The sequence below is a fragment of the Brachycentrus maculatus genome, unplaced genomic scaffold (genome assembly GCF_059751285.1).
Source record: "Brachycentrus maculatus isolate JH-2025_06_01 unplaced genomic scaffold, ASM5975128v1 h1tg001056l, whole genome shotgun sequence".
Classification (NCBI taxonomy): Eukaryota; Metazoa; Arthropoda; class Insecta; order Trichoptera; family Brachycentridae; genus Brachycentrus; species Brachycentrus maculatus.
Genome location: NW_028281764.1, coordinates 319,432 through 346,988, shown reverse-complemented (window position 1 = coordinate 346,988; position 27,557 = coordinate 319,432). Strand labels below are relative to the sequence as shown.

Genomic DNA, 27,557 nt, shown 5'->3' with positions numbered 1-27,557 from the left:
GGTAAAACCTGAAGGTTTTTTCTCCATTTGAAAAATATTTAGTACATTTAAAAATAAAAAAATTAAACAATACCTTTTCTTCAAAATGCAAAAACAACACTCTCTGTCCTTTAGCAGGTGAATATTAAGTTAAAAATATGCCTCTTTTTCTGGGATAAAGTTAATTTTTTGATTTTTGATTTATCAATGTTTTCGGAATGCCCAGAAAATGTACTATATCCCAGCAAAAGTGGCATATTTTTAACTTAATATTTACCCGCTACAGGGCAGAAAGTGTTGTTTTTACATTTTGAAGAAAAGGTATTGTTTATTTTATTTTTTTAATATACCAAATATTTTTCAAATGGAGAAAAAACATTCAGGTTTTACCTGAAAAGATCTGTTGCACAGTAAAGAGTTCAATACGTGGCTTGATATCTATTTTTAAAACGTTTAATTATATTTTTAAAGTTTAAAAACAATCTCCTGAAAAATCATGCTTTTTTTTATATATGACGTTGTTGAAAGGAGTGAGCGATATGTTGTATGACACATTCCCAATATTAGCAACCCGGGGGCCTCATGCGTCTGGTCAAGTTGCAATGCAATAGAAACAGACAACATTATTGAATTGACCTATGTTACCTTAGGAAATTAACCCTACACTTATTCTGTTAATACATGGCTACACCTCGTGAATAATTTATCATCTATTGTCAAAATAGCATTGAAATGCTAAACTGATTTGTTGCATGTATTATGATATATTTATTCACATTACAGAATGTGTAATTAACACACTTCTGGTGTTTTTTACGCTTGCAGACTGCTGGCGACGGGATTTGATAATTGAGTATATATAGTTAAGATCGTCCGCCTCCGTAGTGTAATGGTCAGCGCGCTCGGCTACCATTCTGGAGGTCCCGGGTTCGATTTCCAGGGGTGGGGTCAAATAAATATAAGTGATTTTTTCACTGTAATGTTTATTCAATATTACCCTGGACTGGTACCTGAAGCGGAGGGCTGATCACCTTTCCTTCATGTGTAAACGATCAAGATAACACTGCGTTTATATGAAGCAGTGCCCTATGCACCATTTGGGGTGCGGATAAGGGTTTTATTATTTATTATTATTAGTTAAGATCGTACCAATGAGTTAATTGCTTCCATAAGGAATAAGACAGAGAGGACAATTTTTGGTACTTTTCTGTAAAAGGAAAGGTAAAATCAGAATAAAAATAAAACAAAGTCATATTTTAAATAATTTTTTACTACAGAAAAATGTACATGTTCTATATACAAAATCTCAAAAAAAAGTATTTGAACTGTTATGTCTCCAACTATTGGAAAACTTATTATGTCAAAAAATATAATAATGTTTAACCCTAGATCACGGGACTTGTTACAATGCACCTTAATACGGGACTATCGTAAAATGTACGACGATAAGAAACTCACATTTTATCAAAAACATTTGAAAAATAAGTGCAACACGTTTTTTGAGAACTTTATATGAAGTATGAACATAAAATATTGATAAAAAGTTAAGATACATGCTAGTTATCACTACATTCTTTATATGTGTTGCCTCGGTGCTCCCCACATATTGGATGTCTGTCGTAACTTTTACGAATGTCCAGTAATCTAGGGTTAAGGAAACCTAAATCTTTGTAACATCAGCCAACTAAAACTGCACACATTTAAACACGTGAAAATAATTTTGAAACCACAAAAAACTGTGATTTATTCAACCAGTTACCAAAATCATTTTCAATAAATTTGCAAATAATTTGATTAGTTAATAGTTGGTAATATATCTACTTCATGATACATATATTCATTTATTTTTATGGTATTTTTAAACAACGAGTAACCTCTCCAATAGAGTGTACTGCTCGTGTTTAAAGAGGGAGTTCAGTTAACAAACTTTATTTATAACGGAATTTTAAATAAAATTTATTAGGTAGAGTAATTAGTACACTTAAAATTAAATATTTATTATAGTGTAAAATGTGTGCAGTTTTAATGGCATTGAATAATAATTTGAAATACTAAAGAAAAAATAACAAAAAAAAGATAAAACAATATTTTCTTCATAAATATTTCCTATAAAGACGAAACCTAAATGCTTCTAGGCAAACATTGCAAGCCTCCAAATGTGATTATTGTCACTTCATAACAATAAATAATTACAATATCAGCTACTTACTCGTAATAATTTTACAGAAATAAAACTTACATATTAAATATATCGTCCGACTCCAGCATGTATCGTAAGTCACAAATACACAAATTTGGGATTTTTTATATGTGTATCACATTCTCCCTTTCTCTCTCTTTCTCTAGTAGTTCAAATCCTGTATCACATACGGGCAAACAATGGGTTTTTGAGGATTTGCTTGCACGGGCACAAAAAAATGGATTTTTGCAGATTCGCCTGCATCTGGTACAAGCACCCAAGTGAAAAAATAGCTTAAACTGATTTCACTATAGTAGATTACAATCTAGTTATGGTCTAAAAATAATAGATGGAAAACTTTTGTGTATCTAAGATCCGTTTTAAAAGTAATTGAACAAAAATTTAGTTTAAACATTCCGTAAAAACATGAATAATTACATGAATAATCTGGAAAATGCTGTTTAATGCCTTGAAATAATGCATAATTTAGTTTAAAAATTCCGTAAAAACATGAATAATTACATGAATAATCTGGAAAATGCTGTTTAATGCCTTGAAATAATGCATTATTTCTTAATCAGTAATTTTAAAAAACCTGCTCTTTTTGCAAATAAAATCTTCATTAAAACTCAACAGCCAAAGGGTTAATGGTTTAATAAAAACAGCGGAAGCTAAACTAGCAGTGAAAAACAGAACCCAATATCCTTAGTTCCAACTAACAAAAAATGTTTTGCAATCAATAAAAAATTCTTACGACACAAGACTCAAGCAAGTCAGCATAGATATTCCTGACAAAACCCTTCAATCATTGCAATTTGAGACTTACGATAGTATATGTTGGAGTGGAGCTGTCGATATAACAACCACATATTCATTTTTTGGTGTAAATCGTATAGTTCTATTTACAAATAATCTCAAACATTCCACCAGATGTACAGAATCGCTCGAACCTCGCACATTGTATTTATTTATCAATTTGGTGTTTTTTTATACTACCATTACTAAGCACATATCGGCACTATGAACATGGGTTTAACAAGTCATATAATATTTAATCTCACCCCCTTTCAAAAACCCAAAGTCTTTATGTCAAAACTAAAATGCACCAGGCCAGGATGAATACATTGCATGAAATATTTTTTTAAATATGATTTTTAGATGACGATATTTAAAAAAAAATCAATCAGTTCAGCAGTCACTTAATGGAGATATCGATTTTCAATTTCAATTTTACTAGGTAAATACCACCTCTTCTTTATGGTGGGAACTCACAGGAGCATTTCGTCATAACGTAACATTCGCGGCGAGCATCCGAACATCAGATAAAGTATTCGGAATGAGCTTGGCTCGCTGTACTGACTATACGAATGCTCGCATCGTAACGTGTTCGTAACAACGAAATGACTCCAGCCAGTCCCCACTATTAAATCTATTGTGGTACAAAATCTATGATTTGATGAATTAACCATCCAAAAAATGTGTCACAATAGATTTTAAGAAATACAGTCAACCCTGGATACAAGACAGTCCAAGGTATCGGATATTTTTCTCTTTTAACCGGATCCACGCGGCTCGCATAACCGTATGTGTTTTCACAAAACATTCCCTGTACGCGGCTGACATAACCGTTTGTGTTTTTACTTTACTCCAAGTTTCGAACCTCAGTTCAACTTGGAGGGATTTTTTCATGGTGTGGAACTTTGGATAAAATAATACGTCAATCCCTTATGACATCTGTTGAAATATCTGACTAATAATTTGTAACATCACAAGGATAAATAAAAGAACAGATCCCTGATTTTTCTTACCGACCGTGCCATAATCATGCCCTATATCTGTCTCACTCTTGACGCTACACATCGCCAGTGGGTAAGAGTGACACACGATGCGTGCTTTGATTTATTTATGTTATGATCTAATTTGTTTAAATTACGATATATTTCAAGTATACTGTGACACGAGTGTATTATAGAGTACCAAAAAGGCACAATGGATCCGATTGAACGTTTTTGTTTAGGAAAATAAATGGTTTCTTAACTAAATACATGATAAAAGTAATCATTTAAAAAATGGCAAAATACCGCCACCGCGCACGGGCGTCTCTTAGGAACAAAGTTAACGCGGTTAAAAGGTTAAAGAGGCCTCACTTATATGCTTTTTTTTATATGGCGATAAAATGACAGGACCTTAAGCCAGCTCTCTTTTAATGAGGTTTTACTTATGTCCAGGTCTTTAATATCCAGGTTTGACTGTAGCTGCATTTACCAAGAAAAAAATTATAATTAGTTAATTCTTTCTGAATGCCAATTAAGGAAATCGAAATTATTTTGCTGTAAATTTTAATTCATTGAAAAAATTTTTTTAAATACTTGGGAGTTGTAAAAAAATATATAAAAATAATATTCATCCGGAAGAGTCTGATTTTTTTCATATTTTGGAAGCAGATAACTTATTGACTTTGGATCTTACGGAATATATTTTTTGTACGCTCAACAAAGACACAAAAAAAATTATTTAGATACATAACAATTTCTAAATTTTCTTTCACACTATCCTTAATATTTAAATACTTTGGGCCAAAGAAAAAAACAAATACCAAAATTAAAAAAAAATTGTTTCACATAATATCATTTAAATTTTCAATTTCAAATAATTTTTAAATCTATATTACAGATGTCTCCAATGATACGAGGCATTTATAGTTTTTATAGAAAAGATGATGGGAGTCCGAGCATTCCAGGGATTACGACCTGTCATTTGGCTGGCTTAAGTGATTACCATTCTGATTATTATTGAACATCCATGTCGCATCAATTTTTAAAACTTTTTTATGCGCAATGCTTCATATTGGCATGTGAAAGAAGGTGTCAATTGACAGATAAATACAACATCCAAAATTCAACAGTGTGGTTGTCAATCACGGCTAGAATAGTCTATAAAGTGATCACTTAAACCAGCCAAACAGGTCGTTAACCATGTAATTTCCCAGACATCCATCCTTTTTAATGTATGAGATATAAATAAAAAAAATATTGATATAAATGTTTCATTTTGTTTTACAGAATATAAGTAAAGTAAAATTTAGGATAAAACAGAATGTTATAATAAATCTTCTCACATATATATACAGTGGTACCTCGACATACGAGTTTAATTCGTTCCGCAACCATGCTCGTATCTTGAATTACTCATATCTCAAAGCAAATTTCCCCATACAAAACAATTGAACTACCATTAATCCGTTCCAACGTCCAAAATGTCACCCCCAGTTATTTTTGTTACGTGGTTTTGAATAATAAAAACGTATTTATAAATATCAAATATTTATTGCACAAAAACAAAAAAGAGAATGTAAAGAAATAAATTAGATATCCTCACTGGTCTTTGCCTTTTTCGCTACATTTTTCTCGCTTTCACCTGTAGGCCGTTTAGAAAAAAACATGTCCAAGGAGGTTTGTTTCTTCCTCCCTCTCAGAATGTTCCGGAAATGAGTTAGGCAAGTGTCATTAAAAAGGTCAGATGCACGACCTGTTGCAACTTTTTACACAACTGATCACAGCGGAAGCACGCTGCTAACTGATCGTGATGGCGCGACTGCGTGTTACTACCGAACCGAACTCGTATCTCGAATTTCGCTCGTAACTAAAAGCAAAAAATCACTTGCTCGCCGGCTCGTATCTCGAAAAACTCGTATGTTGGGGCACTCGTATGTCGAGGTACCACTGTATATATATATACAGTGGAACCTCTCTTAATGAGCACCTCTCATAGCGATTAATTCACAAAACGAGTAATTTGCATAACAAGCAAAAAAAAATGTGAAAAGTTACTCCCTTAGCGAGCCATATTTCACAAAACTTACAGAGAAAGGGCAAGTCCCCTTTTCACGACATTCACTTGTGAAACGGGACTTCCGCACCAGTTAAAACAAAAAATGTTCGCTCAACGAGTAAGATCCTGGAACGAATTATGCTCATTGTGAGAGGTTCCACTGTATACTGTATATTAATGTCAAGACTGATGTTGGAAAACAAATCATAACTACTTATAGTGGCATGGAGGGATATAGATTGAATTATACAACGTATATTGGGAGTTTATAAGGAGAAAAGCATTTTGTAAAAACAACATCATCTAGACTCTAGATTTTATTGGCAAGGGAAGCTTTCATTACTATTACTTGGAAGAAAATTCTGAAGACAAGGTCATTATTCTTAAATAATTAATAAAGAAGAACGCAAACACAGGTTTTTCGTTTCAAATCGTTTCAAAACAAATTGATCACCATACAAATCAAATTGAACGTTTTACAAAACAAATTGGATGTTACATTGTATTTTATATAAAAAGTTAATGATTGAAAGTAGTATTGAAAATTTTGTCTAAAAACTTCAGCACACATCACGCGCAGAGACTATGACAAGTGCCACGCAAGCTTGCCTACTTGACGACTAACACGTTTGCTGGTTTTAACATGTTGACTGCCAACTACGAGATAACTCGTAGATTGCGTTCTTTGCTAGGATGCCGACTAGGAGTTATCTCGTACTGTGTTTACTTGCCATATTTGTGCAGCTACGATTAAATTCCTAGTATATCAGTGCTAATATGGATAGATGGCGCATGGGAAGACGACAAAAAATCAATGCTGGCTTGCATTAACTGAAAATTTATCAATAAATAAACAGAAAATATAATTCTAAAAATATTCTTAAAAATCAAGAAGAAAGGATATTTTTATTGAATATGCTTAAATGATAAATATGTAAAATATGCTTTTTGTCCGCCTCCGTAGTGTAATGGTCAGCATGCTCGGCTACCGTTCTGGAGGTCCCGGGTTCGATTCCCTGGGGGGTTTAATAAATATAAGTGATTGATTTTTTCACTCTAATATTTATTCAATATTACACTGGACTGGTACCTGAAGTGGAGGGCTGATCACCTTTCCTTCATGTGTAATCGATCGAGATAACACTGCGTTTATATGAAGCAGTGCCCTATGCACCATTGGGGTGCGGTAAGGGTTTTATTTTATTATGCTTAAATAGCAGTTAACATGTTAAGAATAAAAGATGTGGGCAGGTATTCACACTGACGGTATATGTTGTACTAATATGAATATATTAATTTTTCTATATACTAATTTTTCTCTATTTTTTGAGTGTATATTAGGTTAAAATGGTTGAAAACAATAAAAAAATATATTCAAAAAGAACTCCACCGACAAGACACACAAGGTGGGTCTTTGCAAAATATTTTTTAAAAAATATGTTTAAATTGTGATTTAAATAAATGTATACAATTTATGTTATGTTAATATTTAAAAAATTCATACTTTTTTTATAAAATACAATATAACAATATAAAACATATATTTTGTAAAATGTCCAATTCATAGTGAAAAACCTGTATGATACAGTTTATCTTTAAACATTTTTCTCTTAAAAAGAGGTCTCTGAATGAACTACTAATAATGAATAAAATACTGTTATTTAGAACACTAATTATTAAGAAAATAAATATCTCATTACATTAAAATTCTTTACACCGTTTCCAAAGTATTAGATTAAATTGTAGATTATTGAAAAAAAAACACAGTAAAAATTCAGTAAATTGAATGCAGAAGTAAAGTCAACTGAATTACAGTGCATTCCAGTTGAAATAGCTTCGTAATTGTGTATTTGATACATCGATTTGGGGTGAAAATGACATCGTTGGTGATATAATACAGGTTATCTTAAAAAGGCATCATCACAGATTATATTATTTATTTCGTACCATTTTTTAAACATTCATGAATTGTTTCTGCAGTCACTCTGTGGTAATATCTAACCATTTTCAATCTAAATTTTACTTTGTATTCACCATTTTGAAAATAAATATTAGTGATTTTAAACTCTAATATTTATTTAATATTACCCTGGACTGGTCCCTGAAGTGCTGAAGTGATCACCTTCATGTAAGTAACGGTCAAGATAACACTGCGTCAATAGGATGCAGTGCCCTATGCACCATTGGGTGCGGATAAGGGTTAGAAGAAGATTTACCAGACAAATGTCACAATTGATTTTAAAATATAATGTTATTCACCACTATATTTTAAAATCTATTTCACAATTATGCAGAATGTATCGAAACACGCATACAAATGATTTTAAGAAGTGGTGGTATTTACCAAGTAAAATTAAACATTTTGACATCTCAACATACATATAAGAATAAATGGAAAAAAAAGAAGTGTCGGGTTGTGGACCTGCGGTTAGTGCCGCGGGCTCTTGAGTTAGAGTTTCTCGGTTGGAACACACTCTACCACAGTTTGATACCTATTTCTAATAATGAGCCGCTTAGGCTCACAGAAATAATATGAAATTGGAGTATTTTTGTAAATAATAAAAACACAAATATTTCTCTTTGAAATTACGTACATAATATGGAAATCTCGGTATTTACAGGGCTTATGAATTGTCATAGGTAAACCAGCCCATGACAGGTAAATACCTCTGTAAATAGTCCTGTATACACCAGATTTCCATATTATATATATATATATATATATATATATATATATATATATATATATATATATATATATATATATATATATATATATATGTTGAGATGCCAAAAGAAAGTGCGGTGTTAGTGTTTGAATACAACCACACATCAAATTATAAATAAAAACATTTGTTTTTTACCACTTGAGTATTATATTTTGTTTTTAACGACTAGTTTCAGAAGCTACAGATGCTTCCAACTACCGGTTTAAATAAAAACTATGTAGTTCATATTCAAACCCATTATTCCATACATTCAATAAGATGGGAGCATCCGAAACTAGTCATTATAAACAAAATATAATACTCAAGGGGTAAAAAAAGTGTTTTTATTTATAATTTAATAATGTCTTACCACAAAGTGAATGCCGAAACAATAAATAACAACCACAGATGGCAGAACAAGTACTATTTTAGGAATAAATGTCACCGGGCTTTAGTTATAGGCGCGGCCATTCACGTATGCCCATACTCCTTTAAGGAAAGTTTTGTTTGGACGACCGTGTGTGGCCGCCATACTCCCGGACAGGTTAAACAAAGATAAATTTACATTAGCAGCAGTTGAACGGCTTCGGGCAGGAGATATTTAAACATTGTGATTCAAAATCGAGGGAAGCTCAAATGGACGGTGAAAAAATTGGGTTTCTTTCAAGCGAGATAGTTTTAGTCGGATATACATCGACCCTTTCCTGGCAAATTATGCTTAACGCCAGTTATATAATTTCATTTTTCATTCAAACCCTTATCCGCACCCCAATGGTGCATAGGGCACTGCATCATATAAACGCAGTGTTATCTTGATCGTTCACATATGAAGGAAAGGTGATCAGCCCTCCGCTTCCGGTACCAGTCCAAGGTTATATTGAATAAATATAAAAGTGAAAAAATCACTTATATTTATTTGACCCCCCCTGGGAATCGAACCCGGGACCTCCAGTACGGTAGCCGGGCGTGCTGACCATTACATGTTGTAACGATCTAGATAAAACTGGGATGTTAGTGCGTTTAGCTACCGTGCTAGAGCTCTCGGATTCGATTCCCAGGGGGGTCAAAGTAACTTTAAGTTATTTTTCACCCAAATATTTATTTACCATTACTCTGGACTGGTACCTGAAGCGCAGGATTGATCACCTTGCCTTCATGTAAGTTAAAATCAAGATAACGCTGTGTTTATGCGATGCAGTGCCCTATGCACCATTGGGAGCAGATAAGGTTAGAATAAGAACTAATATTAATAATAATTTCCTAGGAAAGGGTCGGTACATTTGTCACCTGAATGGAGAACTGTCCTAAGTCACATGCAGGCAAATTTAATTTTCATTATATAATATTTTTATTTATGCATGTTCGATTGTGCTCTTTACGCTCCTAATTTTATTATGCAGAACTTTCGTAAATTAAATGAATAGCCCTTCAAACATTATGAATCTAAATATTCAAAAGCAAATACTACTAATTGTTTGAGAAAACATTTGATTGCATCTCCGGTAAAATTTCGTTATAAGCAGTTAGGATAGTTCTGCTTCCAGGTGAGGATATGCGTGTATGTATGAAGGATTCAGCTTTGCAATTTCAATCCCAAATATCATATCGCTCACTCCTTTCAAGAACGTCATAAATCAAAAATCGTCAATTTTCAGTTGTGCATGTTTTCGGAACGCCCATAAAATGTACTATATCCCAGCAAAAGAGGCATATTTTTAACTTTATATTTACCCGCTACAGGACAGAAAGTGTTGTTTTTGCATTTTGAAGATAAGGTATTGTTTAATATTTTTTTTAACAAAACTAAATATTTTTCAAATGAAGAAAAAATCTTCAGGTTTTACCTTAAAAGATCTGTTGCACAGAAAAAACTTGAATAAATGGCTTGATATTTATTTTTCATACATTGTATTATAGTTTTAAACTTTAAAAACGTTCTCTTGAAAAATCAAGTATTTTGATTTATGACGTTCTTGAAAGGAGTGAGCGATATGGTTAATAACATACATGGAATGACTATGGAAGGTTTCAGAAATGACACAAGTTTTCAGTATTATAAAAGCATCAAAATATCGTACAAAAGAGACCGAATTTCATTTTATACAAAGCGATGGATCGGTATGCGAAAATAAGATTGAAATAGTCATCGATGTACAAAGTGAACTCTCACACACTGCTGATAGGGCAACAATACGTACAGGTCCATAATTACTTATTAAACTACCTAATACAAAAATCACACAAAAGCATAGTTTATAAAAAAATAGACCAGTGACATCTGTTGGCCAAAAAAGAACATTTCTCTTGACACATCTGTGTTGGGGTATTTTCCAGCCAAATTCGGCAAGAACACGGGCAATTATTTGATTTTCGCGGGCAAAATCAACTTTGGTGTAAAGAAGCCACATCTTTTAAAACATCGGTTATATTGATTTTTTGCGTGAAAATTATTAACACATTGTTTGCGGGAAAAGCTTAAAAGCGTCTTTTACATACTGTTGACAGAGAGTAGGAGACACTTATAAGCATTCGATTTGCTTACTTTCTATTTGGTGGAGTGCGAGAGACACCAAAAAACATTTTACAGGTCAGAATTGGGTTTGCAGTTACTTGCGATTAGTATACAACCCTAATTAGTAATACTAATTAGGGTAGGGATGGATGAAAAAACCGTATAACAATGTGTTAATTTACTATGTAATAAACATATCGCAGTCATACAGGAGAAAGTGACCAAGTGCATTTTTTTTACAAAAACGTGATCATCGACTATTTGATATCTTACTAGCTTAGTATTGCTCTGAAAAAATCCCAAAGCGATTTTAAACTTGTAAGTATAATATATTGACTTGTTAAAAATGACTAACTGCATTGATGTTTATTTTCTTGCCAAGCAAAAGTGGCTTAAATGGCCCTCTTGAACATTTTACATTGTGTTAGTTGGTCACTTTCTCCTGTACGACTACAATATTGTTGTTTTTAAGCTTCTGCAATTAAAAGACAAAATGTAGGGTCGACGAGGTGTGGGCAGAAGGCAGATCTCCTGGCTCCGGAATATACGAGATTGGACGGGGATCAGGACTGTCATGGCGCTGTTTAGAGCTGCCCGAGACAAGGACAATTACTCTCAAGTGATAGTTGACGTCAGGATACCTGACATGACGCGCACAGAAGACAGAAGAAATTAAAATAGCAAAGGAAGACTGTTTTAAAAAAAATTAATAAAATGGGAGTTGCATTCAATATTTACCTTCTTATTATATACAAAGTAGACTGATCACCTTGCCTACATATAATTTACAATCAAATTAACATCACACCAATTTGACGCAGTGCCCTATGCACCATTCGGTGCAGACGAGGGTAAGAATAAAAATAAAATAAAACAAAACTTAAATTAATATATAATACAATATCATACAGTAGAACAGTGCTAATGAAGAATAGCAATATGTCTTAAAGCTTCGGATAATTTCCAACAGATGTCACCGGTTTGACAATGTTCATATAAAACATTCACACGATTCAACGCTTACAAATAATACAGTCCGGGGGCTAATGCCCCCCTTCCTTCTCTTCTCACCCCACGGAGAATAACAGTGTAATAATAATATACGGTGATTCATTATGACCTTTTTGTTTTAATTCTTAACCGCCCTACACATGCGAACGTACATGATATGCGTCGTTTTTTCCGCACCGTTGCGCTAACCCTGTGCCAAAAATATTTAATGCAAGACAGAGAGAGGGAACACGGTTCCGTCCTAAAAGCACCTATTATGGCAACAAAAAAATCTGTTTGCATAATTCTGCAGAAAAAAAGATAATTTTTTTCTACAGAATTAACTCAGAAAATAACCCCAAGGTAGGGTGTGAAAATTCTAATTAATCGTGGTACCTTTATTACCATCCTAAAGAGCAATATTCGACAATTACTTTTTAATGATATTATCTTTCAAATGTTGGCCGCCAATGCATTTTAGAATGTCCACTCTAAAGAATTTATGATAAAATTGAACAATTCCAACAGAACCAAATATTTTATTAACCTTTTAATTGATATAAAAAAGAAATTGAAGACACTAAAATGCCAGCAAAAAATTAATCCAAATACAAATGAATTAAATCACCCACAAACATAAACATTGAATAATAAGTATAAGTCCCTCCCCAAGCACAAGAGCTTAGTCTGTTTATTGGAGAGAACTGCGTTGTTAATTTTAAGGTTTTAAATTAGAAACGTGTAGAAAATGAATTGAATCATAAAAAAACTCTTGTAACTATATTACATAAATAAATAAATAATTATAAAGGTTGCGACATAAGTCTTTCCATGAGGAAATGTCAAATAATACTGAACAAATTTACCGTGAAAGATCAGCACGACTCGAGCGCGACCTATGGATGAGAGTCTATTGAAAAAAAGAGGTCAAAATGAATCACCCGTTAACATGTAATAGTAGTAGAATTGTAATAAGTGGTCTAGGGTCGCCAGGCGGGCTACCTGTCGTCCACGGCCTCCATTACGACCTGCTTGAAGGCAGGCACGCCCTGGGACATCTGCGTCTTCACCTGGCGGCTGCCGAGAGCGGCGGTGCCGTCCCTGGCGATGAACAGCTGCAGCCCGGAAGCTGGAAGAGACATTCTCAAATTAAACACTTGTATTAGACCATCTCTTCTTCTGTGCGTGTCATGTCAAGTCCCCCTAACGTCCACTATCAGTTGAGACCAATAAACATCGCCTCAACGGTCTTGATTCCTGTCCAATCTCGTATATTCCGGATCCAGGAGATGTGCCTTCTGCCCGCACCTCGTCGGCCCTCTATTTCGCCTTTTATGACTAGGTGCAATAGCTCGTACTTTTCTCATTTTAGTACATGGTTATTAACACAATTAGGACGAGAAAGGTATTTCTGTCTGTTCGGTCGATTGATGCTGAAGGACGGGAAGGGTATTTTTACCCTTTGCGCGTAAAAATTGCTATAATATTGCCAAGTTTCAGCATAGAGAAGTGCAGTAAGAAGAAATACAAGTATTGTCTCTGTTCATATAAGCAAGAAATATGCATATCTGTTTTTTTTTTTTCGTTTGAATTTTGAGTACAAATTTAGTAATAAAATGAAACAGAACTTACTCTCCGCACTATCCTCAACTTGCTCGAGGTTGGTAGCCTTGATTAGTTCATCTATAAGGGATCCGGGATTCACCCGCGTGTTTTCCACTCTTCCGGATACCGTGTGCCCACCCTGCAAAAGGAATACAGTTAATCACAGTCTCCCAATATTTTACTCTTACTGGGTTTTCCCATGCCGAGAGCACATTTTACGATACTTGTTTATGAAATTATGTGAAAGATAAATTGTTTATGACATGCAATCAAATAGCAAATGGCCGAATGACCGATCTATTTCAGATCTACCCACCTCCATTATCCATTTACGTATAGCTCTTTTATACTGTAGTTTCATTGTTTAATGACTTTATGGATAATAGAAGCAGGGTGTACAACTTTATTGCATAATAATCAAAGTTCCTTTGACCAAAAGAGGTTTTATTTGACGTGTTTCAGAGTTTTAGATGTTATATTATACATAGGAAACACTGCTTGAAATTTTAAAGATATATATTTATTCACTTTTATTTTTAACTTACTCGGTATATACATTATTTAAAATACATTATTTCTTTTAAAAAATGTAACACGTGTTTCGATGCTTTCAACATCATTATCAAATACCCTATCGCTCACTCCTTTCAAAAACGTCATAAATCAAAAAACTTGATTTTTCAGGAGAATGTTTTTAAAGTTTAAAAATATAATACAATGTATTAAAAATAAATATCAAGCCACTTATTGAACTTTTTACTGTGCAACAGATCTTTTTAGGTAAAACCTGAAGGTTTTTTCTCCATTTGAAAAATATTTAGTATATTTGAAAAAATAATTAAACAATACCTTTTTTTCAAAATGTAAAAACAACGCTCTCAGCCCTGTAGCGGGTAAATATTAAGTTAAAAATATGCCGCTTTTGCTGGGATATAGTACATTTTCTGGGCATTTCGAAAACATGCACAACTGATAATTTACAATTTTTGATTTATGACGTTCTTGAAAGGAGTGAGCGCTATGTGAAGCTTAGTCTAAATTTTATGTTGTGTACGTTGAAGGGTGAAGAGAGCTGTTTCTCATTTTTTATCAGTGGGAACATAGACAATAGGGAGGAGGCTTTAGTCACTGTTATATTACCTGAGGATCAGTCTCCGGCACCGCGGAAGCCATGGCGCCTAGATTACCCAAAGTACTAACGCTAGTTTTATGTTTCCTCCGTTCCAGAGCTGCCTTCGCTCGGTCCAAGGACCCAGTCTCAGTCATCACCAGCCCGCCAGAAGGATTCCTGGAGAAGGGACATTTCAAATCAACTTTTCAACAAGACAAAAGCGACACGGGAATACATCGATAAGGAAGATTCAGTTAATAATACAAAGGTAAATACAATAGACAGTCCACCTCCATAGTGTAATGGTCAGCATGCTCGGCTACCATTCTGGAGGTCCCGGGTTCGATTCCCAGAGGGGGGGGGGGTCAAATAAATATAAGTGATTTTTTCACTCTAATATTTATTCAATATCACCCTGGACTGGTACCTGAAGCGAAGGGCTGATCACCTTTCCTTCATTGTTAACAATCAAGATAACACTGCGTTTATATGCAGTGCCCTATGCACCACTGGGGTGCGGATAAGGGTTTGAAGATGAAGATTAAATAATCCTAATCATTTTGACGGAAAGGTAACGCGATTTGGAAAATAATTACTGCAATAACACAGACCGACAAACGGTGCACACATCGTAATATACTAAGGTAAAAAAAACATATTTTTCTGCACGTTTTAAGATCAAATCTATTGAATTACGTCTAATAGTTTTTTTTTATAACAGTTATTTAATTAAGTTAGCATTATTTATCAATGATCCTTTATTACATATGGTTTTGCATAGTTGCAGGTGACACAATCTTTCAATTTTAATTTAATTTTCCAAATTTGTATAAATATAAAGGATTTTTTATTCATAATGCTATTTTTCAACAGCATACTACAATTAGTATGGCGACTGATAGAAGTTTCGTTTTAACAAGTTTTTTTTAAGATCGAGTTTCGCAAACACGAATAAGTCTTCAGAAAGAAGTCGCTTACTTCAAAACCAGTCAACATTGTTATCAAGTTATTATAAGATATAAAGTGATTTTAAATGTAGTTATTTAAGTTATAAAATGGACGATAATAAAATAACACAAAGATAGTGCTCCAAATATTGATTGTGAAATGGGGGATCATTCAAAATTTTCCAAAATATTGGAAATTTATTTGTCTACCTCCATAGTGTACTGGTTTGCACACTTGGCTACCATACTGGAGGTTTCGGCTTTGATGTCCCAAGGATTTAAAATAAATAAAGTGATTTTTCACTCTAATATACTCTAATACGGATACCAGTCCTGGGTAATTTGATATTACCCAGGACGGGTATCCAAAGCACTGGGCTGATCACTTTGCCTTCATGTATTTAGCGATCAAGATAACACTGCTTATGTATGACGCAGTGCCCTATGCACCATTGAGTGCGGAAAAAATTAAAAGAAGATAATGTTTGGTATTAATTAGTCTTGAGGAAGAAGCTGTTTGCTTCGAAACGAGTTGATATTTTAACCACGTTATGATAAGTGATTTTAAACGTTATTTTAAATGTTATTAAAAAGTTATTTTGAAAGTGATACACGGTTAATTTTTATATTTTTAGGAGTAGAAAAATGAGATGATAACTTAAATGAAAGGTTATTATAACTGTTATTAAATAAGATATTGATTATTTGATCCAATTTTGATAACCATAAATCAGTTATATTATTCTTACGAAAATTAATAAAAAAACATTAGCATTTTTACGAGTGTTATGATATTTACAGAGAGATTAAAAAGGGACAAACTTATATCAAATTACATGTTATTTTTAAAAAAAAAATCGTTCTAATAATAAATAAATGCTGCATAATAGGAAGCGATTTCTAAAAGAGAAAAAAATACTAGTAAAATAAAACTACGTAAAGCAAATTTAGCCATAGAGTTTCATTTATTTAAATATAAAAAAAACTTCATTTTATTGATTGATTTGGCAGTTCTTTTGTGGTCATAAATCTCCATTTTATATTTAAATTTCACTTGGTAAATACCACTATTTTTATGTTTTTGGGTGTAAATTATATTTTAGTCCAAGGGATTGTAATTCTATCTGATCACTATGGTATTTACCAATTAAAATTTAAATAAACAATTTTACAAAAAAAAACTTACCTTTAAATATAGACGAAATATGTATGTCAATAAATTAATCAGTGAAAGTTGAATAAATTGAATACAATACAAAGTATTTTAATTATATTATCTTTAAAAAACTGCATGCTTAAGGATATTATACTCAATTAATAATTTAAGAATGTTTCTTAATAATATTTAGTCTTAAATATTTTTGTATATTCTACGACACTCAAAAAAAATATTTTTGATTAAATGTGAAACTGATTTTTCAAGAATTTCAAAATTTTAATATGGGTGTACATGAACGCCCGCACTTATAACGAAAGCCCGGTGTTATTTATTTCTACAATGGCAAATTTCGGATGGCTGATGTACCAAAAATCACCGAAATCTTACAGTATGAAGTGCGTTCAATGCACAAAACATAGTAGCATTACGACTGTATAAACGAATCACTTCAAAACAATTTCATTTTCCATTAATAATTTTTTATTTATTTATTGATTTGGAGTTTAATTTGAAGAACTCCATTTTAATTATGTATTAATTTTTAAATCAAACACAGATTTTTTGAGACCACTAAGTTGTATTTATTTTATTTATTGTTTCTGCATTAACTTTGTGGTAAGACATGTTACAATGATTACAGAAAACACTTGTTTTTTACCACTTGAGTTTTATTAAAGACTACATGTTTCATAAAATAACACATGTTTCATGAAGTTTAACTTCTGAAACATGTAGTCTTTAATAAAACTCAAGTGGTAAAAAACAAGTGTTTTCTTTAATCATTGTAATTTGTATTTAAGTAACAAAAACATATTAAAAAAAAATTATATTGTGACAATTGTTTCGCCTGGTTATGGCATTTTCAAACGAATGTTTTTCGAAAATTTAATTCGTTTGAAAATGCCATAACTAGGAGAAACAATTGTCACAATATTAATTTTTTATGTGTTTTGGTTAATAAAATACAAATTAGTTGAGTCAAAAAATCAATGTTTGATTTAATAATTAATACATAATTATTTTTTTAACCAGTATCTTGAAAATACCAGAAGATGAGTTTCACTTTTAAATCGGGTACTTACCAACAGCGAATATCAAAATTTCTTCATAAAATATTACAAAAATCCACACATAACAGACAATACTAGCTAAAATACAAAACTAATCGTAAAAACAGCAACTAGAACGACAAAAATAAATAAAAAACAAATTCAATATAAACTTCTTTTGACTTTCTACAACAGCAACAGAAGTGAGAAGCAAGCTACGGTACGGACGGATTTACGATACAACATCGAAACTGCGTACAATACGTGTGAAACTTGCATATCAATGTTTCTTATCGTTGAACACACGTCTGCTTAGTAATGTCCCATTTCAAGGCGCAATGAGTTGGAGCCAAAATTACTTGTTTTATTTTATTTTATACTAGATGTAACAGGCCGCATGTTGCTGTGAATCAGTCTGGTTGAATGGAAAAAAAAATATTTTTACGTATTTTTATGCGAGTATTAAAAATCAACATTGTTTAAAAATTTCAAAGCAATCGGTGAATGACTTTAGGAGATTTAAGATTTTTAACCAATGAACATTTACATACATAAGGGATTTTATGCTGTAATATTTATTTAATATTACCCTGGACTGGTCCCTAAAGCGCAGGAGTGATCACCTTGCCTTCATGTAAGCAACGATCTAGATAACACTGCATCAATATGATGCAGTGCCCTATGCACCATTAGGTGCAGATAAGGGTTAGAAAATGAAGAAGATAACAACGCTATAGAGTTTCAAACAAACACAAATTTGAGTTGTGGCAAAATTCTCAAGCAAGCCGTGTGTCTGGGTTTGTCCAGTCACAAATTTGTTCTAGCAAAATTCAAAATGACAAGAGTTGTGACACAATTATTAAGCGAGTCCTTTGCTCATTCCGTCCGAGTTCATTTTGATAGCAAGTTTTACAGTATTGGCGGCAGGAGGATAGAGTATTGGACTGACGCGGCAGTGGCGCTCGGGCGGCGGTGTTTGAGCGTCGGCGGGAGGCTGTCGCTGTCCTGGTGCGCCGCCCCGGACCCGCACTGCCGGCACCACGCCTCTCTGCGCACATACCACAAGAGAAACACTCCGGTTACTATGCACCCATCACAAGAGAGACACTCCGGTTACTATCCACCGTCAAGAGACAAATTAATAGTCTTCAAACACCAGGGTTTACCTTCTGTATAATCTCAATGGTGAACGGCGAGAGTTGAACATATACAAAATATGAATGTCATCTATTTATGGTACAAAATTGACACAGTATACATATCGCTCACGATTTTTCAGGAGATCGTTTTAAAGTTTAAAAATATAATAAAATGTATTAATAATAAATATGAAGCCACTTATTGAACTTTTTACTGTGCAACATATCTTTTTAGGTAAAACCTGAATGTTTATTCTCCATTTGAAAAATATTTAGTATATTTAAAAAAATAATTAAACAATACCTTTTGATGACTAAAAAAAATTAAAATAAATGACTAGGATTATTTAGGATAATTACGTTGTCATTTATTTCACTGTACTGTACACGGGACCATTCTGGTGTCTTGGTTGAACGTTTCAGAAATCTGGTAAGCCTGCCTATATCCATTACAGATTTTTTGATGGCTCTTTCATAAAGAAATAATTTTTTTATAAATTATTTAATTATATTTATTTATTTCATAGATGCATATATTTTTTTAATTGATTTTACTATATGTATTACGGCTTTATAGGCATGGCCTATGTTGAGCCGAAATACTTACATGTTAACCTTTTAACCGTGTTAACTTTGTTCTCAAGAGACGCCCGTACGAGGTGATATTTTGCCATTTTTTAAATGATTACTTTTATCATGTATTTAGTTAAGAAACGATTTATTTTCCTAAACAAAAACGTACAATGGGATTCATTGTGCCTTTTTGTTACTCTATAATACACTTGTGCCACATCATTCTTGAAATATATCGTAATATAAACAAATAAGATCATAACAAAAATAAATCAAAGCACGCATTGTGTGTCTTACCCACTGGCGATGCGTAACGTCGAGAGTGAGACAGATATAGGACAAGATTATGGCGCGGACTAATTACCGACTGCGAGAAAAATCAGGGATCTGTTCTTTTATTTATCCTTGCGATGTTACAAATTATTAGTCAGATATTTAAACAGATGTCATAAGGCCAAGGATTGACGTATTATTTTATCCAAAGTTCCATACCATGAAAAAATCCCTCCGAGTTGAACTGAGGTTCGAAACTTGGAGCAAAGTAAAAATACATACGCTTATGTCAGCCGCGTATGGGGCATGTTTTGTGAAAACACATACGGTTATGCGAGCCGCGTGGATCCGGTTAAAACAATTATTTATTTTTATTATTATTTGTTTTTTAAATTATTAGATTATAAATATTACATACAAAAGATACAGTAACAATTTAGAATATAAAGGTTTTACAATAAAATAATTACACCTGGACTTTAATCACTTTCTACCTTGTTCCTTCCAACGAGAAGCAACCATCGACGGACACTGTTCTTGACAGATCACTACTGGAAAAAACCTTCATTGGGTAATTACTCAACGTTCCTTGACCCAAACGTGGAATATATGAATGAGTAGTCCACTTGCAAACCACATTACGTTAATTAAAAAATTTAAGCTAATGGCGCCAATCGGTAGAAAATTAAAAATGTTAACATCCATATTTAACATAATCTGCCAAAACTCATTAAGTTAGGAATAAAATGGAATAGAAAAATCAGTACTCTTGCAAAACACGCTATGCCGTTCGACAGTTCTCTTTTTTAAATCTCTCAAGAAAGCTCAAACTGATTTGAATTTTTTTTCAAATCGGTAGAAGATTAAATCTTCTACCGATTTGAAAAAAAAGAAAAAAAATAATTTTGTAAAAAAAAAAATATATATATTTTTAATGATTGGAAGTTATGTTGACTTATTTGTAAATGATAAAATGTGTATGTGAAAAAAATTACAACTTACACAAGCATATGTAAAAAAAAACGTATATCCTATTACATGGAATAATTCATAATATGTACATGGAATTCGTGAAAAAAAAATTCTTGGGAAAATAACCAACTCCCCGGAGAACATCGGACATCAATTATTGTACTCTCGGAAAGGCAAAAGTAAAACACGTCAATTAATCGAAATAAAAAAATAAATATTATGATTTATTGCTTTACATTGTCGGAGATATTTTAAGCTATAGTAGGCATGCTGTTAGTTTGCTTTAAACCTGAACCCGTGATACAAGAAAATCATAAACCAAGATAATCTAATACATTTTTCAATATATCTATAACAATAAAAATAAAAATATACCAAACTCTTATAAATCATTGCCGTGTTACTTAGTTCGAGTACCTTCGACAAGTTTCATATCTTTATATAACAGGATTCAGAGCTGAAATAAAATTTCATGTAATTAATCATGATGACCTCAAGCATTAGCACACCAAGCAATTCAAGAACCAAGACGTTAGTACAGATGCAAACCATCACCGATGCACGGGAAAACCAACCCACGGATACAGAGAGCTTCACAAACCTTTGAAGGGTGGACGCCATTTTCTTATCGGTGACATTCCCGATGGTGTGACTGTGTCTCAGAGGATTGCCTGCAGTATTGATCTCCCGTTTGACGAAAATGACCCCGGATTTCGACGTCTGCAGCCCTTTCTTTTGGAAGGCTGCAGCCTTTCGGTCGTTAGGTTGAGGAGAGTCGGCGAATACCTCGTCGGGATCTATTTTCCTGTCTTTGGTCTCAGCTTTAGGAGTCGAGTGTCCGAAGCTCTGTCTCAGCTTTCCGACAGCTCTTTCGGCCGCGTGGTACGTGTGCCGGGTGAAGCTCTTCCCTCGTCTGTCGTCCAGACCCCCTTCGCTCTTGATCTGATGCCTAAACTCGACGTCGACATCCGGACTGACGTAAAAATCGTCCTCGTTGCAGCTGGAAAGCCTGTGCTTGTCGTACAGCGAGTTCTTCCTGTTAGCCAGAGGAGTGAGGAACGGGAAGTTGTGAAACAATCCGCTTTCGTCTTCTTTCTGCTGCTCTTTGGCTATCTGCTTTTCCATGAAGTCTGGGATGGTGTTGAGAGACTTCTGCTTGAATATTTGAAAGTTCGACAGAGGCAGGACGTTCACGGCCGACCTAGCGAGAGACATGACGTCCTGTCTCTTTCTATCAAAGTAGGAAGGCACTGCGAAGCAATGGTCGGGCTTGGAACCCGTCGGAGACAGAGGCGACATGTTGGTCGCATTCGGCGTGTGGTAATCGGAATCGTCGCTCAGCGGAGAGAGGGGGTATCTGGAGTTCTTCGGGATCAAGTCCGGCTGAACGGATCGGTTCAGGGTGCCGTTCGGAGTCAGGTAGGGGTCGGACGTATCGTCGGAACTGGGGGCCGGGGAAGCCAACGCTTGCGTCGCTTTTCTGTTCCTGTCGATAAATAGCTTCGGACCCAGTCTTCTGCTAACACAACAACAAAACACATTCTAGTTTGAAGATAGATAAAAAAAACATGCTAATTTCTGTTGGTAAAAAAATAGATGGAACAATGAAAATAAAACATTATGCAGTGTTTGATTTAGACTCCACTTAAACCACAGATACATCACAAAATGTTGAGAAACTTGTGAACAATTTATATTCAAACGTATGATGGAATTCACACGGACTACTGACTGAAATCTTGGGGGCAATTATATTGTCGCAAGAAACAATCACCCGTATTTGCTTTCGCACTGGATTATTTTTTCAGGTATACAATGAACAAAACATGATCAAAGTCAGTTTCTTAGTCAGGATCTCAAAGAGTCAATCGGTATTTCTCTTTCTCTATCTTTTATAATAATTATTTACTGACATTCCATTCTTCCAAGAACCGAGGACCTAGATGTGACGTGAATTATTGTGAGCAGTAAGTGTGGGCAACATTTTTTTTTTCTTCTTCGATTTATCGATAATTCAATTCAATTCAATTCAAACCCTTATCCGCACCCCAATGGTGCATAGGGCACTGCATTATATAAACACTGTGTTATCTTGATCGTTAACACACGAAGGAAAGGTGATCAGCCCTTCGCTTCAGGTACCAGTCCAGGGTAATATTGAATAAATATAAGAGTGAAAAAATCACATATATTTATTTGACCCCCCCCTGGGAATCGAACCCGGGACCTCCAGGACGGTAGCCGAGCGTGCTGACCATTACACTACGGAGGCGGACTTTTTTATCGATAATAGAGGAATGAACAACATAAAACATTCTACAAAAGAGAGAGGTAGTTGCCAGTCAGGTACTTGTATAATGAAGAAAGCACAATAATAAGTATGTCATATACTTGAAAACATAATCAAGTACGGAAGCAAATATGGGCGTTTGTTTCTTGGGACAATATGATCGCGCCCCTGTTTAAACAGCTGTCACCGCATGGACACGTCACACGCTTCTATACAAACTCATGAGCAACAAGTTAATCACTGCTTTGTGGCGACTTCTTAGTCACTCTATGGTCTGTACAAGTTTGTATTTAATCATAGCTAAGAAAAATGTGAAAAGAAAACAAATGTGGTAAATTAAATAACCAAGAAAGCTTTTGAATTATGTGTCGAAATTCATTTGGAAAATTAATTGTAACCTTTTATATATTTTTACAAAAATGTTAGTAATATTAGTATATATAACCACACACTGAGATTTTTCGTTTACCGATTTCGACACGTACCTGTCTCTTCGTCAGGATAATCACTACAACAGCGTGCAAACAATATTACACGTCACTACCATAGCACTATTCACACACTTATAACTACATATAAAAAGTACTAGTAATAAGGTAGTGATGTGTAGTATTGTTTGGACGCTGTTGTAGTGATTGTCCTGACGAATAATTGGGTATGCCTTGAAACCAATAGACAAAAATTGGCAGTGAGTGGTCATATACTAATATTAATAATAATAATAAAACCCTTATCCGCACCCCAATGGTGCATAGGGCACTGCGTCATATAAACGCAGTGTTATCTTGGTCGTTTACGCATGAAGGAAAGGTGATCAGCCCTCCGCTTCAGGTACCAGTCCAGGGTAATATTGAATAAATATAACAGTGAAAAAATCACTTATGTTTATTTTACCCCCCGTGGGAATCGAACCCGGGACCTACAGAACGGTAGCCGAGCATGCTGACCATTACACTACGGAGGCGGACTAATATACTAATATTACTAACATTTTTGTAAAAAGATTTAAAGTAAAAATGACTAACCATTAATTTATGTATTAATTTTAAATCAAACACAGATTTTTTGAGTCTACTAAGTTGTATTTTATTAACAAAAAACACATAAAAAATTATATTGTGACAATTGTTTCGCCTTGTTAGGGCATTATCAAACGAATGTGAAGATCAAATGGATTACGGTCCTTATGTAGCTATACAATTCTAAGTGACAGTTTTAACATGTGCAGCAATAATTTATGGGAGACAACAGTAGCTAATGGGGGATTTTTTATGTGTTTTTTGTTAATAATATACAACTTAGTAGACTCAAAAAATCTGTGTTTGATTTAAAATTAATACATAAATTAAAATGGAGTTCTACAAATTAAACGCCAAGTCAATAAATAAACTAACCATTAAGTAAATGCTTTAAATATAAACATATTGAGAATATAATTCTAAATTCGCTATTTACGAGACATGAACCACGGATACGACCTACTCCCAATTTCTATTTTGTGAGTGATGTACGGAGTTCTATGGGAATCCCCCACTACCCCATGCACAAGAGTGAGAGGAATCAAAATGAAAGTTATTAGTGAGGATCAACAAATTCTAGATGATTTTTAATGGAGAGTTAATAAGACAGGGGAAAAAAACATACAGATAAATTTGAAAGTTGATATCACAGGTGTTCCTAGTATATCAGTCACATGTACAAATACTATGATACGTCAAGAATTAACAATAAATATGGGAGTCGAACACTGCAATATATCGTTCCGAACATTTTTAATTTGTTGCCGACGGATGTTAGAGGTCAAAATGAAATATGGAACAAAGGCAAAATAAAGGAATGGGTAAATGATCAAGAGTTAATTCTATGAAAATTGTACAATGTTTATATTCTTAATTTTTTTCTCTATATAAGGTTTAAATCGTTAAAAACAATAAAAAATGTATTGAAAAAGAACTCCACCAACAAGACACACAAGGTGGCTTGGTGGGTTTCTGCAAAAAAAAAAAAAAAGTTCTAAATATGTATAAATTGTGATTTGAATAAATGTATACAAAAATAAAATTCAAAAAGAGATCATTATATCATGATACTTGTATGGAACTGTAATACTACCACTAGCCACTAGTCAAATCTCACAAATTTGTTTCAAATGAATATAACCAGCGATAACATTGTCACTCATAAAACATAAAACTAATTTTAGCTTATCAATGACTTGCCGGTCAGTCGTTTTGCATTGTGTATTGTAAAACTATCTCTTTCTTTGTCTATTGGATTATTAGATACAAATTATGAAAAGACACAAATATACATGTCGATGTCAGTCACGGCGTGTTAAATATCGCTCGGCTCAGGACTCACCGGGTTCGGAAATACGGGGAGATACGAAGTGTCACAGATATTCTGATATTAAATAATTTAGCGTACCGCGGCAGCGCATAGTACGAGATATGAGGAGCATGGTTAGCAGACTAGTATCTGGTATATCGGTAATAGCTAAGTAGCAGTTTAAACACAGCACTATTCATAGGTATAAATATATACAGAAAATGGTTATATGGTCTAATCCAGTGCTCCGCAAAGTGTGCGCCGCGGCACACTGGTGTACCATGGTGATTAGTTGGTGTGCCGCGGAAAAAAGTCTAGTTTTTTAAGATAACATCCTTATAAAATATTACTCCAAATTTTGATATGTTATATATCGCTCACTCCTTCCAACAATGTCATATATTAAAAATCGACAATTTTCAGTTGTGCATGTTTTCAAAATGCCCAGAAAGTATACTATATCCTAGCAAAAGCGGCATATTTTTAACTTAATATTTACCCGCTACAGGGCAGAAAGTGCTGTTTTTGCATTTTGAAGAGAAGTTATTGTTTAATAATTTTTTTAAATATACTAAATATTTTTCAAATGGAGAAAAAACATTCAGGTTTTACCTAAAAAGATCTGTTGCACAGTAAAAAGTTCAATAAATAACTCGATATTTATTTTTAATATATTTCATTATATTCTTAAACATTAAAAACGATCTCCTGAAAAATCTAGTTTTTTGATACATGACATTGTTGAAAGGAGTGAGTGTTTTGACTTTATATTAATTTTTCTAATAAATCGAAATTAAATAAACATTGTTTTTTTTTTTGGTGTACTTCAAAAATTTCCTAATTTGGCAGGTGTACCTTGAACAGAAAAAGTTTGCGGAACACTGGTTTAGTCAAGTATATTTCATTCGCACTGTTGTAATTGGAAAAACGATTTTTTGTTATTCTTCCAGAATTATTTGACGCCTAAAAATGTATTTTTTAAACTTTATTCAAATTAAAATTTTATTCACAACACTTTGAGCATATCCAAATACTTTATGGAAGATGATTCCCACACGACTCCCGCGTTTAAAGCGTGGCTGCAATATTTGTATAGACATGGGAGCCGTGTTAGTCACACGGGACGTGTTTAAAATGTTTATTCATGCCGTTATTAATTAATTATTGTGATTCCAACACTTTTGAAAGTCTTGGTATAAGAGTCCACGACACATAACATAAATATTGCGATAAGTTTTGTTACACAACATAAAGTTTATTAGTGTACACGTCACACTATTAGAGCAAAAACGTTGTTAGTGCAAAGGTTTCAAACAGTGTGAGGGAAGCTTAAAGGCGATGTGATATGTGACACAGTTAGAGTGAACTCATAGGCCCCAAGTTGATGAAAAAATGGCCCAGTTTTCAAACATGTTAGCTATATTCATAGTAAACTTGTATTTACAAAGTATCATCAGCTATATTCACTCTGGTTTTCAATGTATTGTTAGCTTTATTCATAAAGAACTTCTTTTACAAAATACCATCAGCTATATTCACTCTGGTTTTCAATGTATTGTTAGCTTTATTCATAAAGAACTTCTTTTACAAAATACCATCAGCTATATCCACTCTGGTTTTTAATGTATTGTTAGGTATATTCATAAAGAACTTCTTTTACAAAATACCATCAGCTATATCCACTCTGGTATTTAATGTATTGTTAGCTATATTCATAAAGAACTTCTTTTACAAAACACTATGGGCTATATTTACTCTGGTTTTCAATGTAATGTTAGCTAAATTAAAAAGTGTCTTTTATTTTCAACATATCTTAAGCTGATTCATAATTAATTAAACATCGTGCGGCTTCTCTGCGGGGGTAGGCAGAGAAAATAAAACTCCACACCAATCTGTCTTTACAAACAATCTT

At 33.5% G+C, this 27,557-nt stretch overlaps 1 protein-coding gene across 3 annotated transcripts in view; it reads right to left on the bottom strand.

The window, feature by feature from the left end:
- Nucleotides 1–1,231: 1,231 nt before the first annotated feature.
- The window catches only part of LOC148299602 (uncharacterized), a 111,088-nt gene continuing 84,762 nt past the window's right edge, over nt 1,232–27,557 (bottom strand). Inside the window, exons 9-13 of one of the 3 annotated variants that reach the window (XM_088275914.1) lie at nt 21,629–22,546; nt 19,020–19,118; nt 14,945–15,092; nt 13,832–13,943; nt 1,232–13,328 (exon numbers count right to left, since the gene is read on the bottom strand). In XM_088275914.1, the coding sequence (XP_088132040.1) occupies nt 13,198–13,328; nt 13,832–13,943; nt 14,945–15,092; nt 19,020–19,118; nt 21,629–22,546 (1,408 nt within the window). In that variant the 3' untranslated portion in view covers nt 1,232–13,197. The remainder of the gene's footprint in view (nt 13,329–13,831; nt 13,944–14,944; nt 15,093–19,019; nt 19,119–21,628; nt 22,547–27,557) is intronic. The other 2 variants (XM_088275915.1, XM_088275916.1) reach the window with 2 other exon arrangements.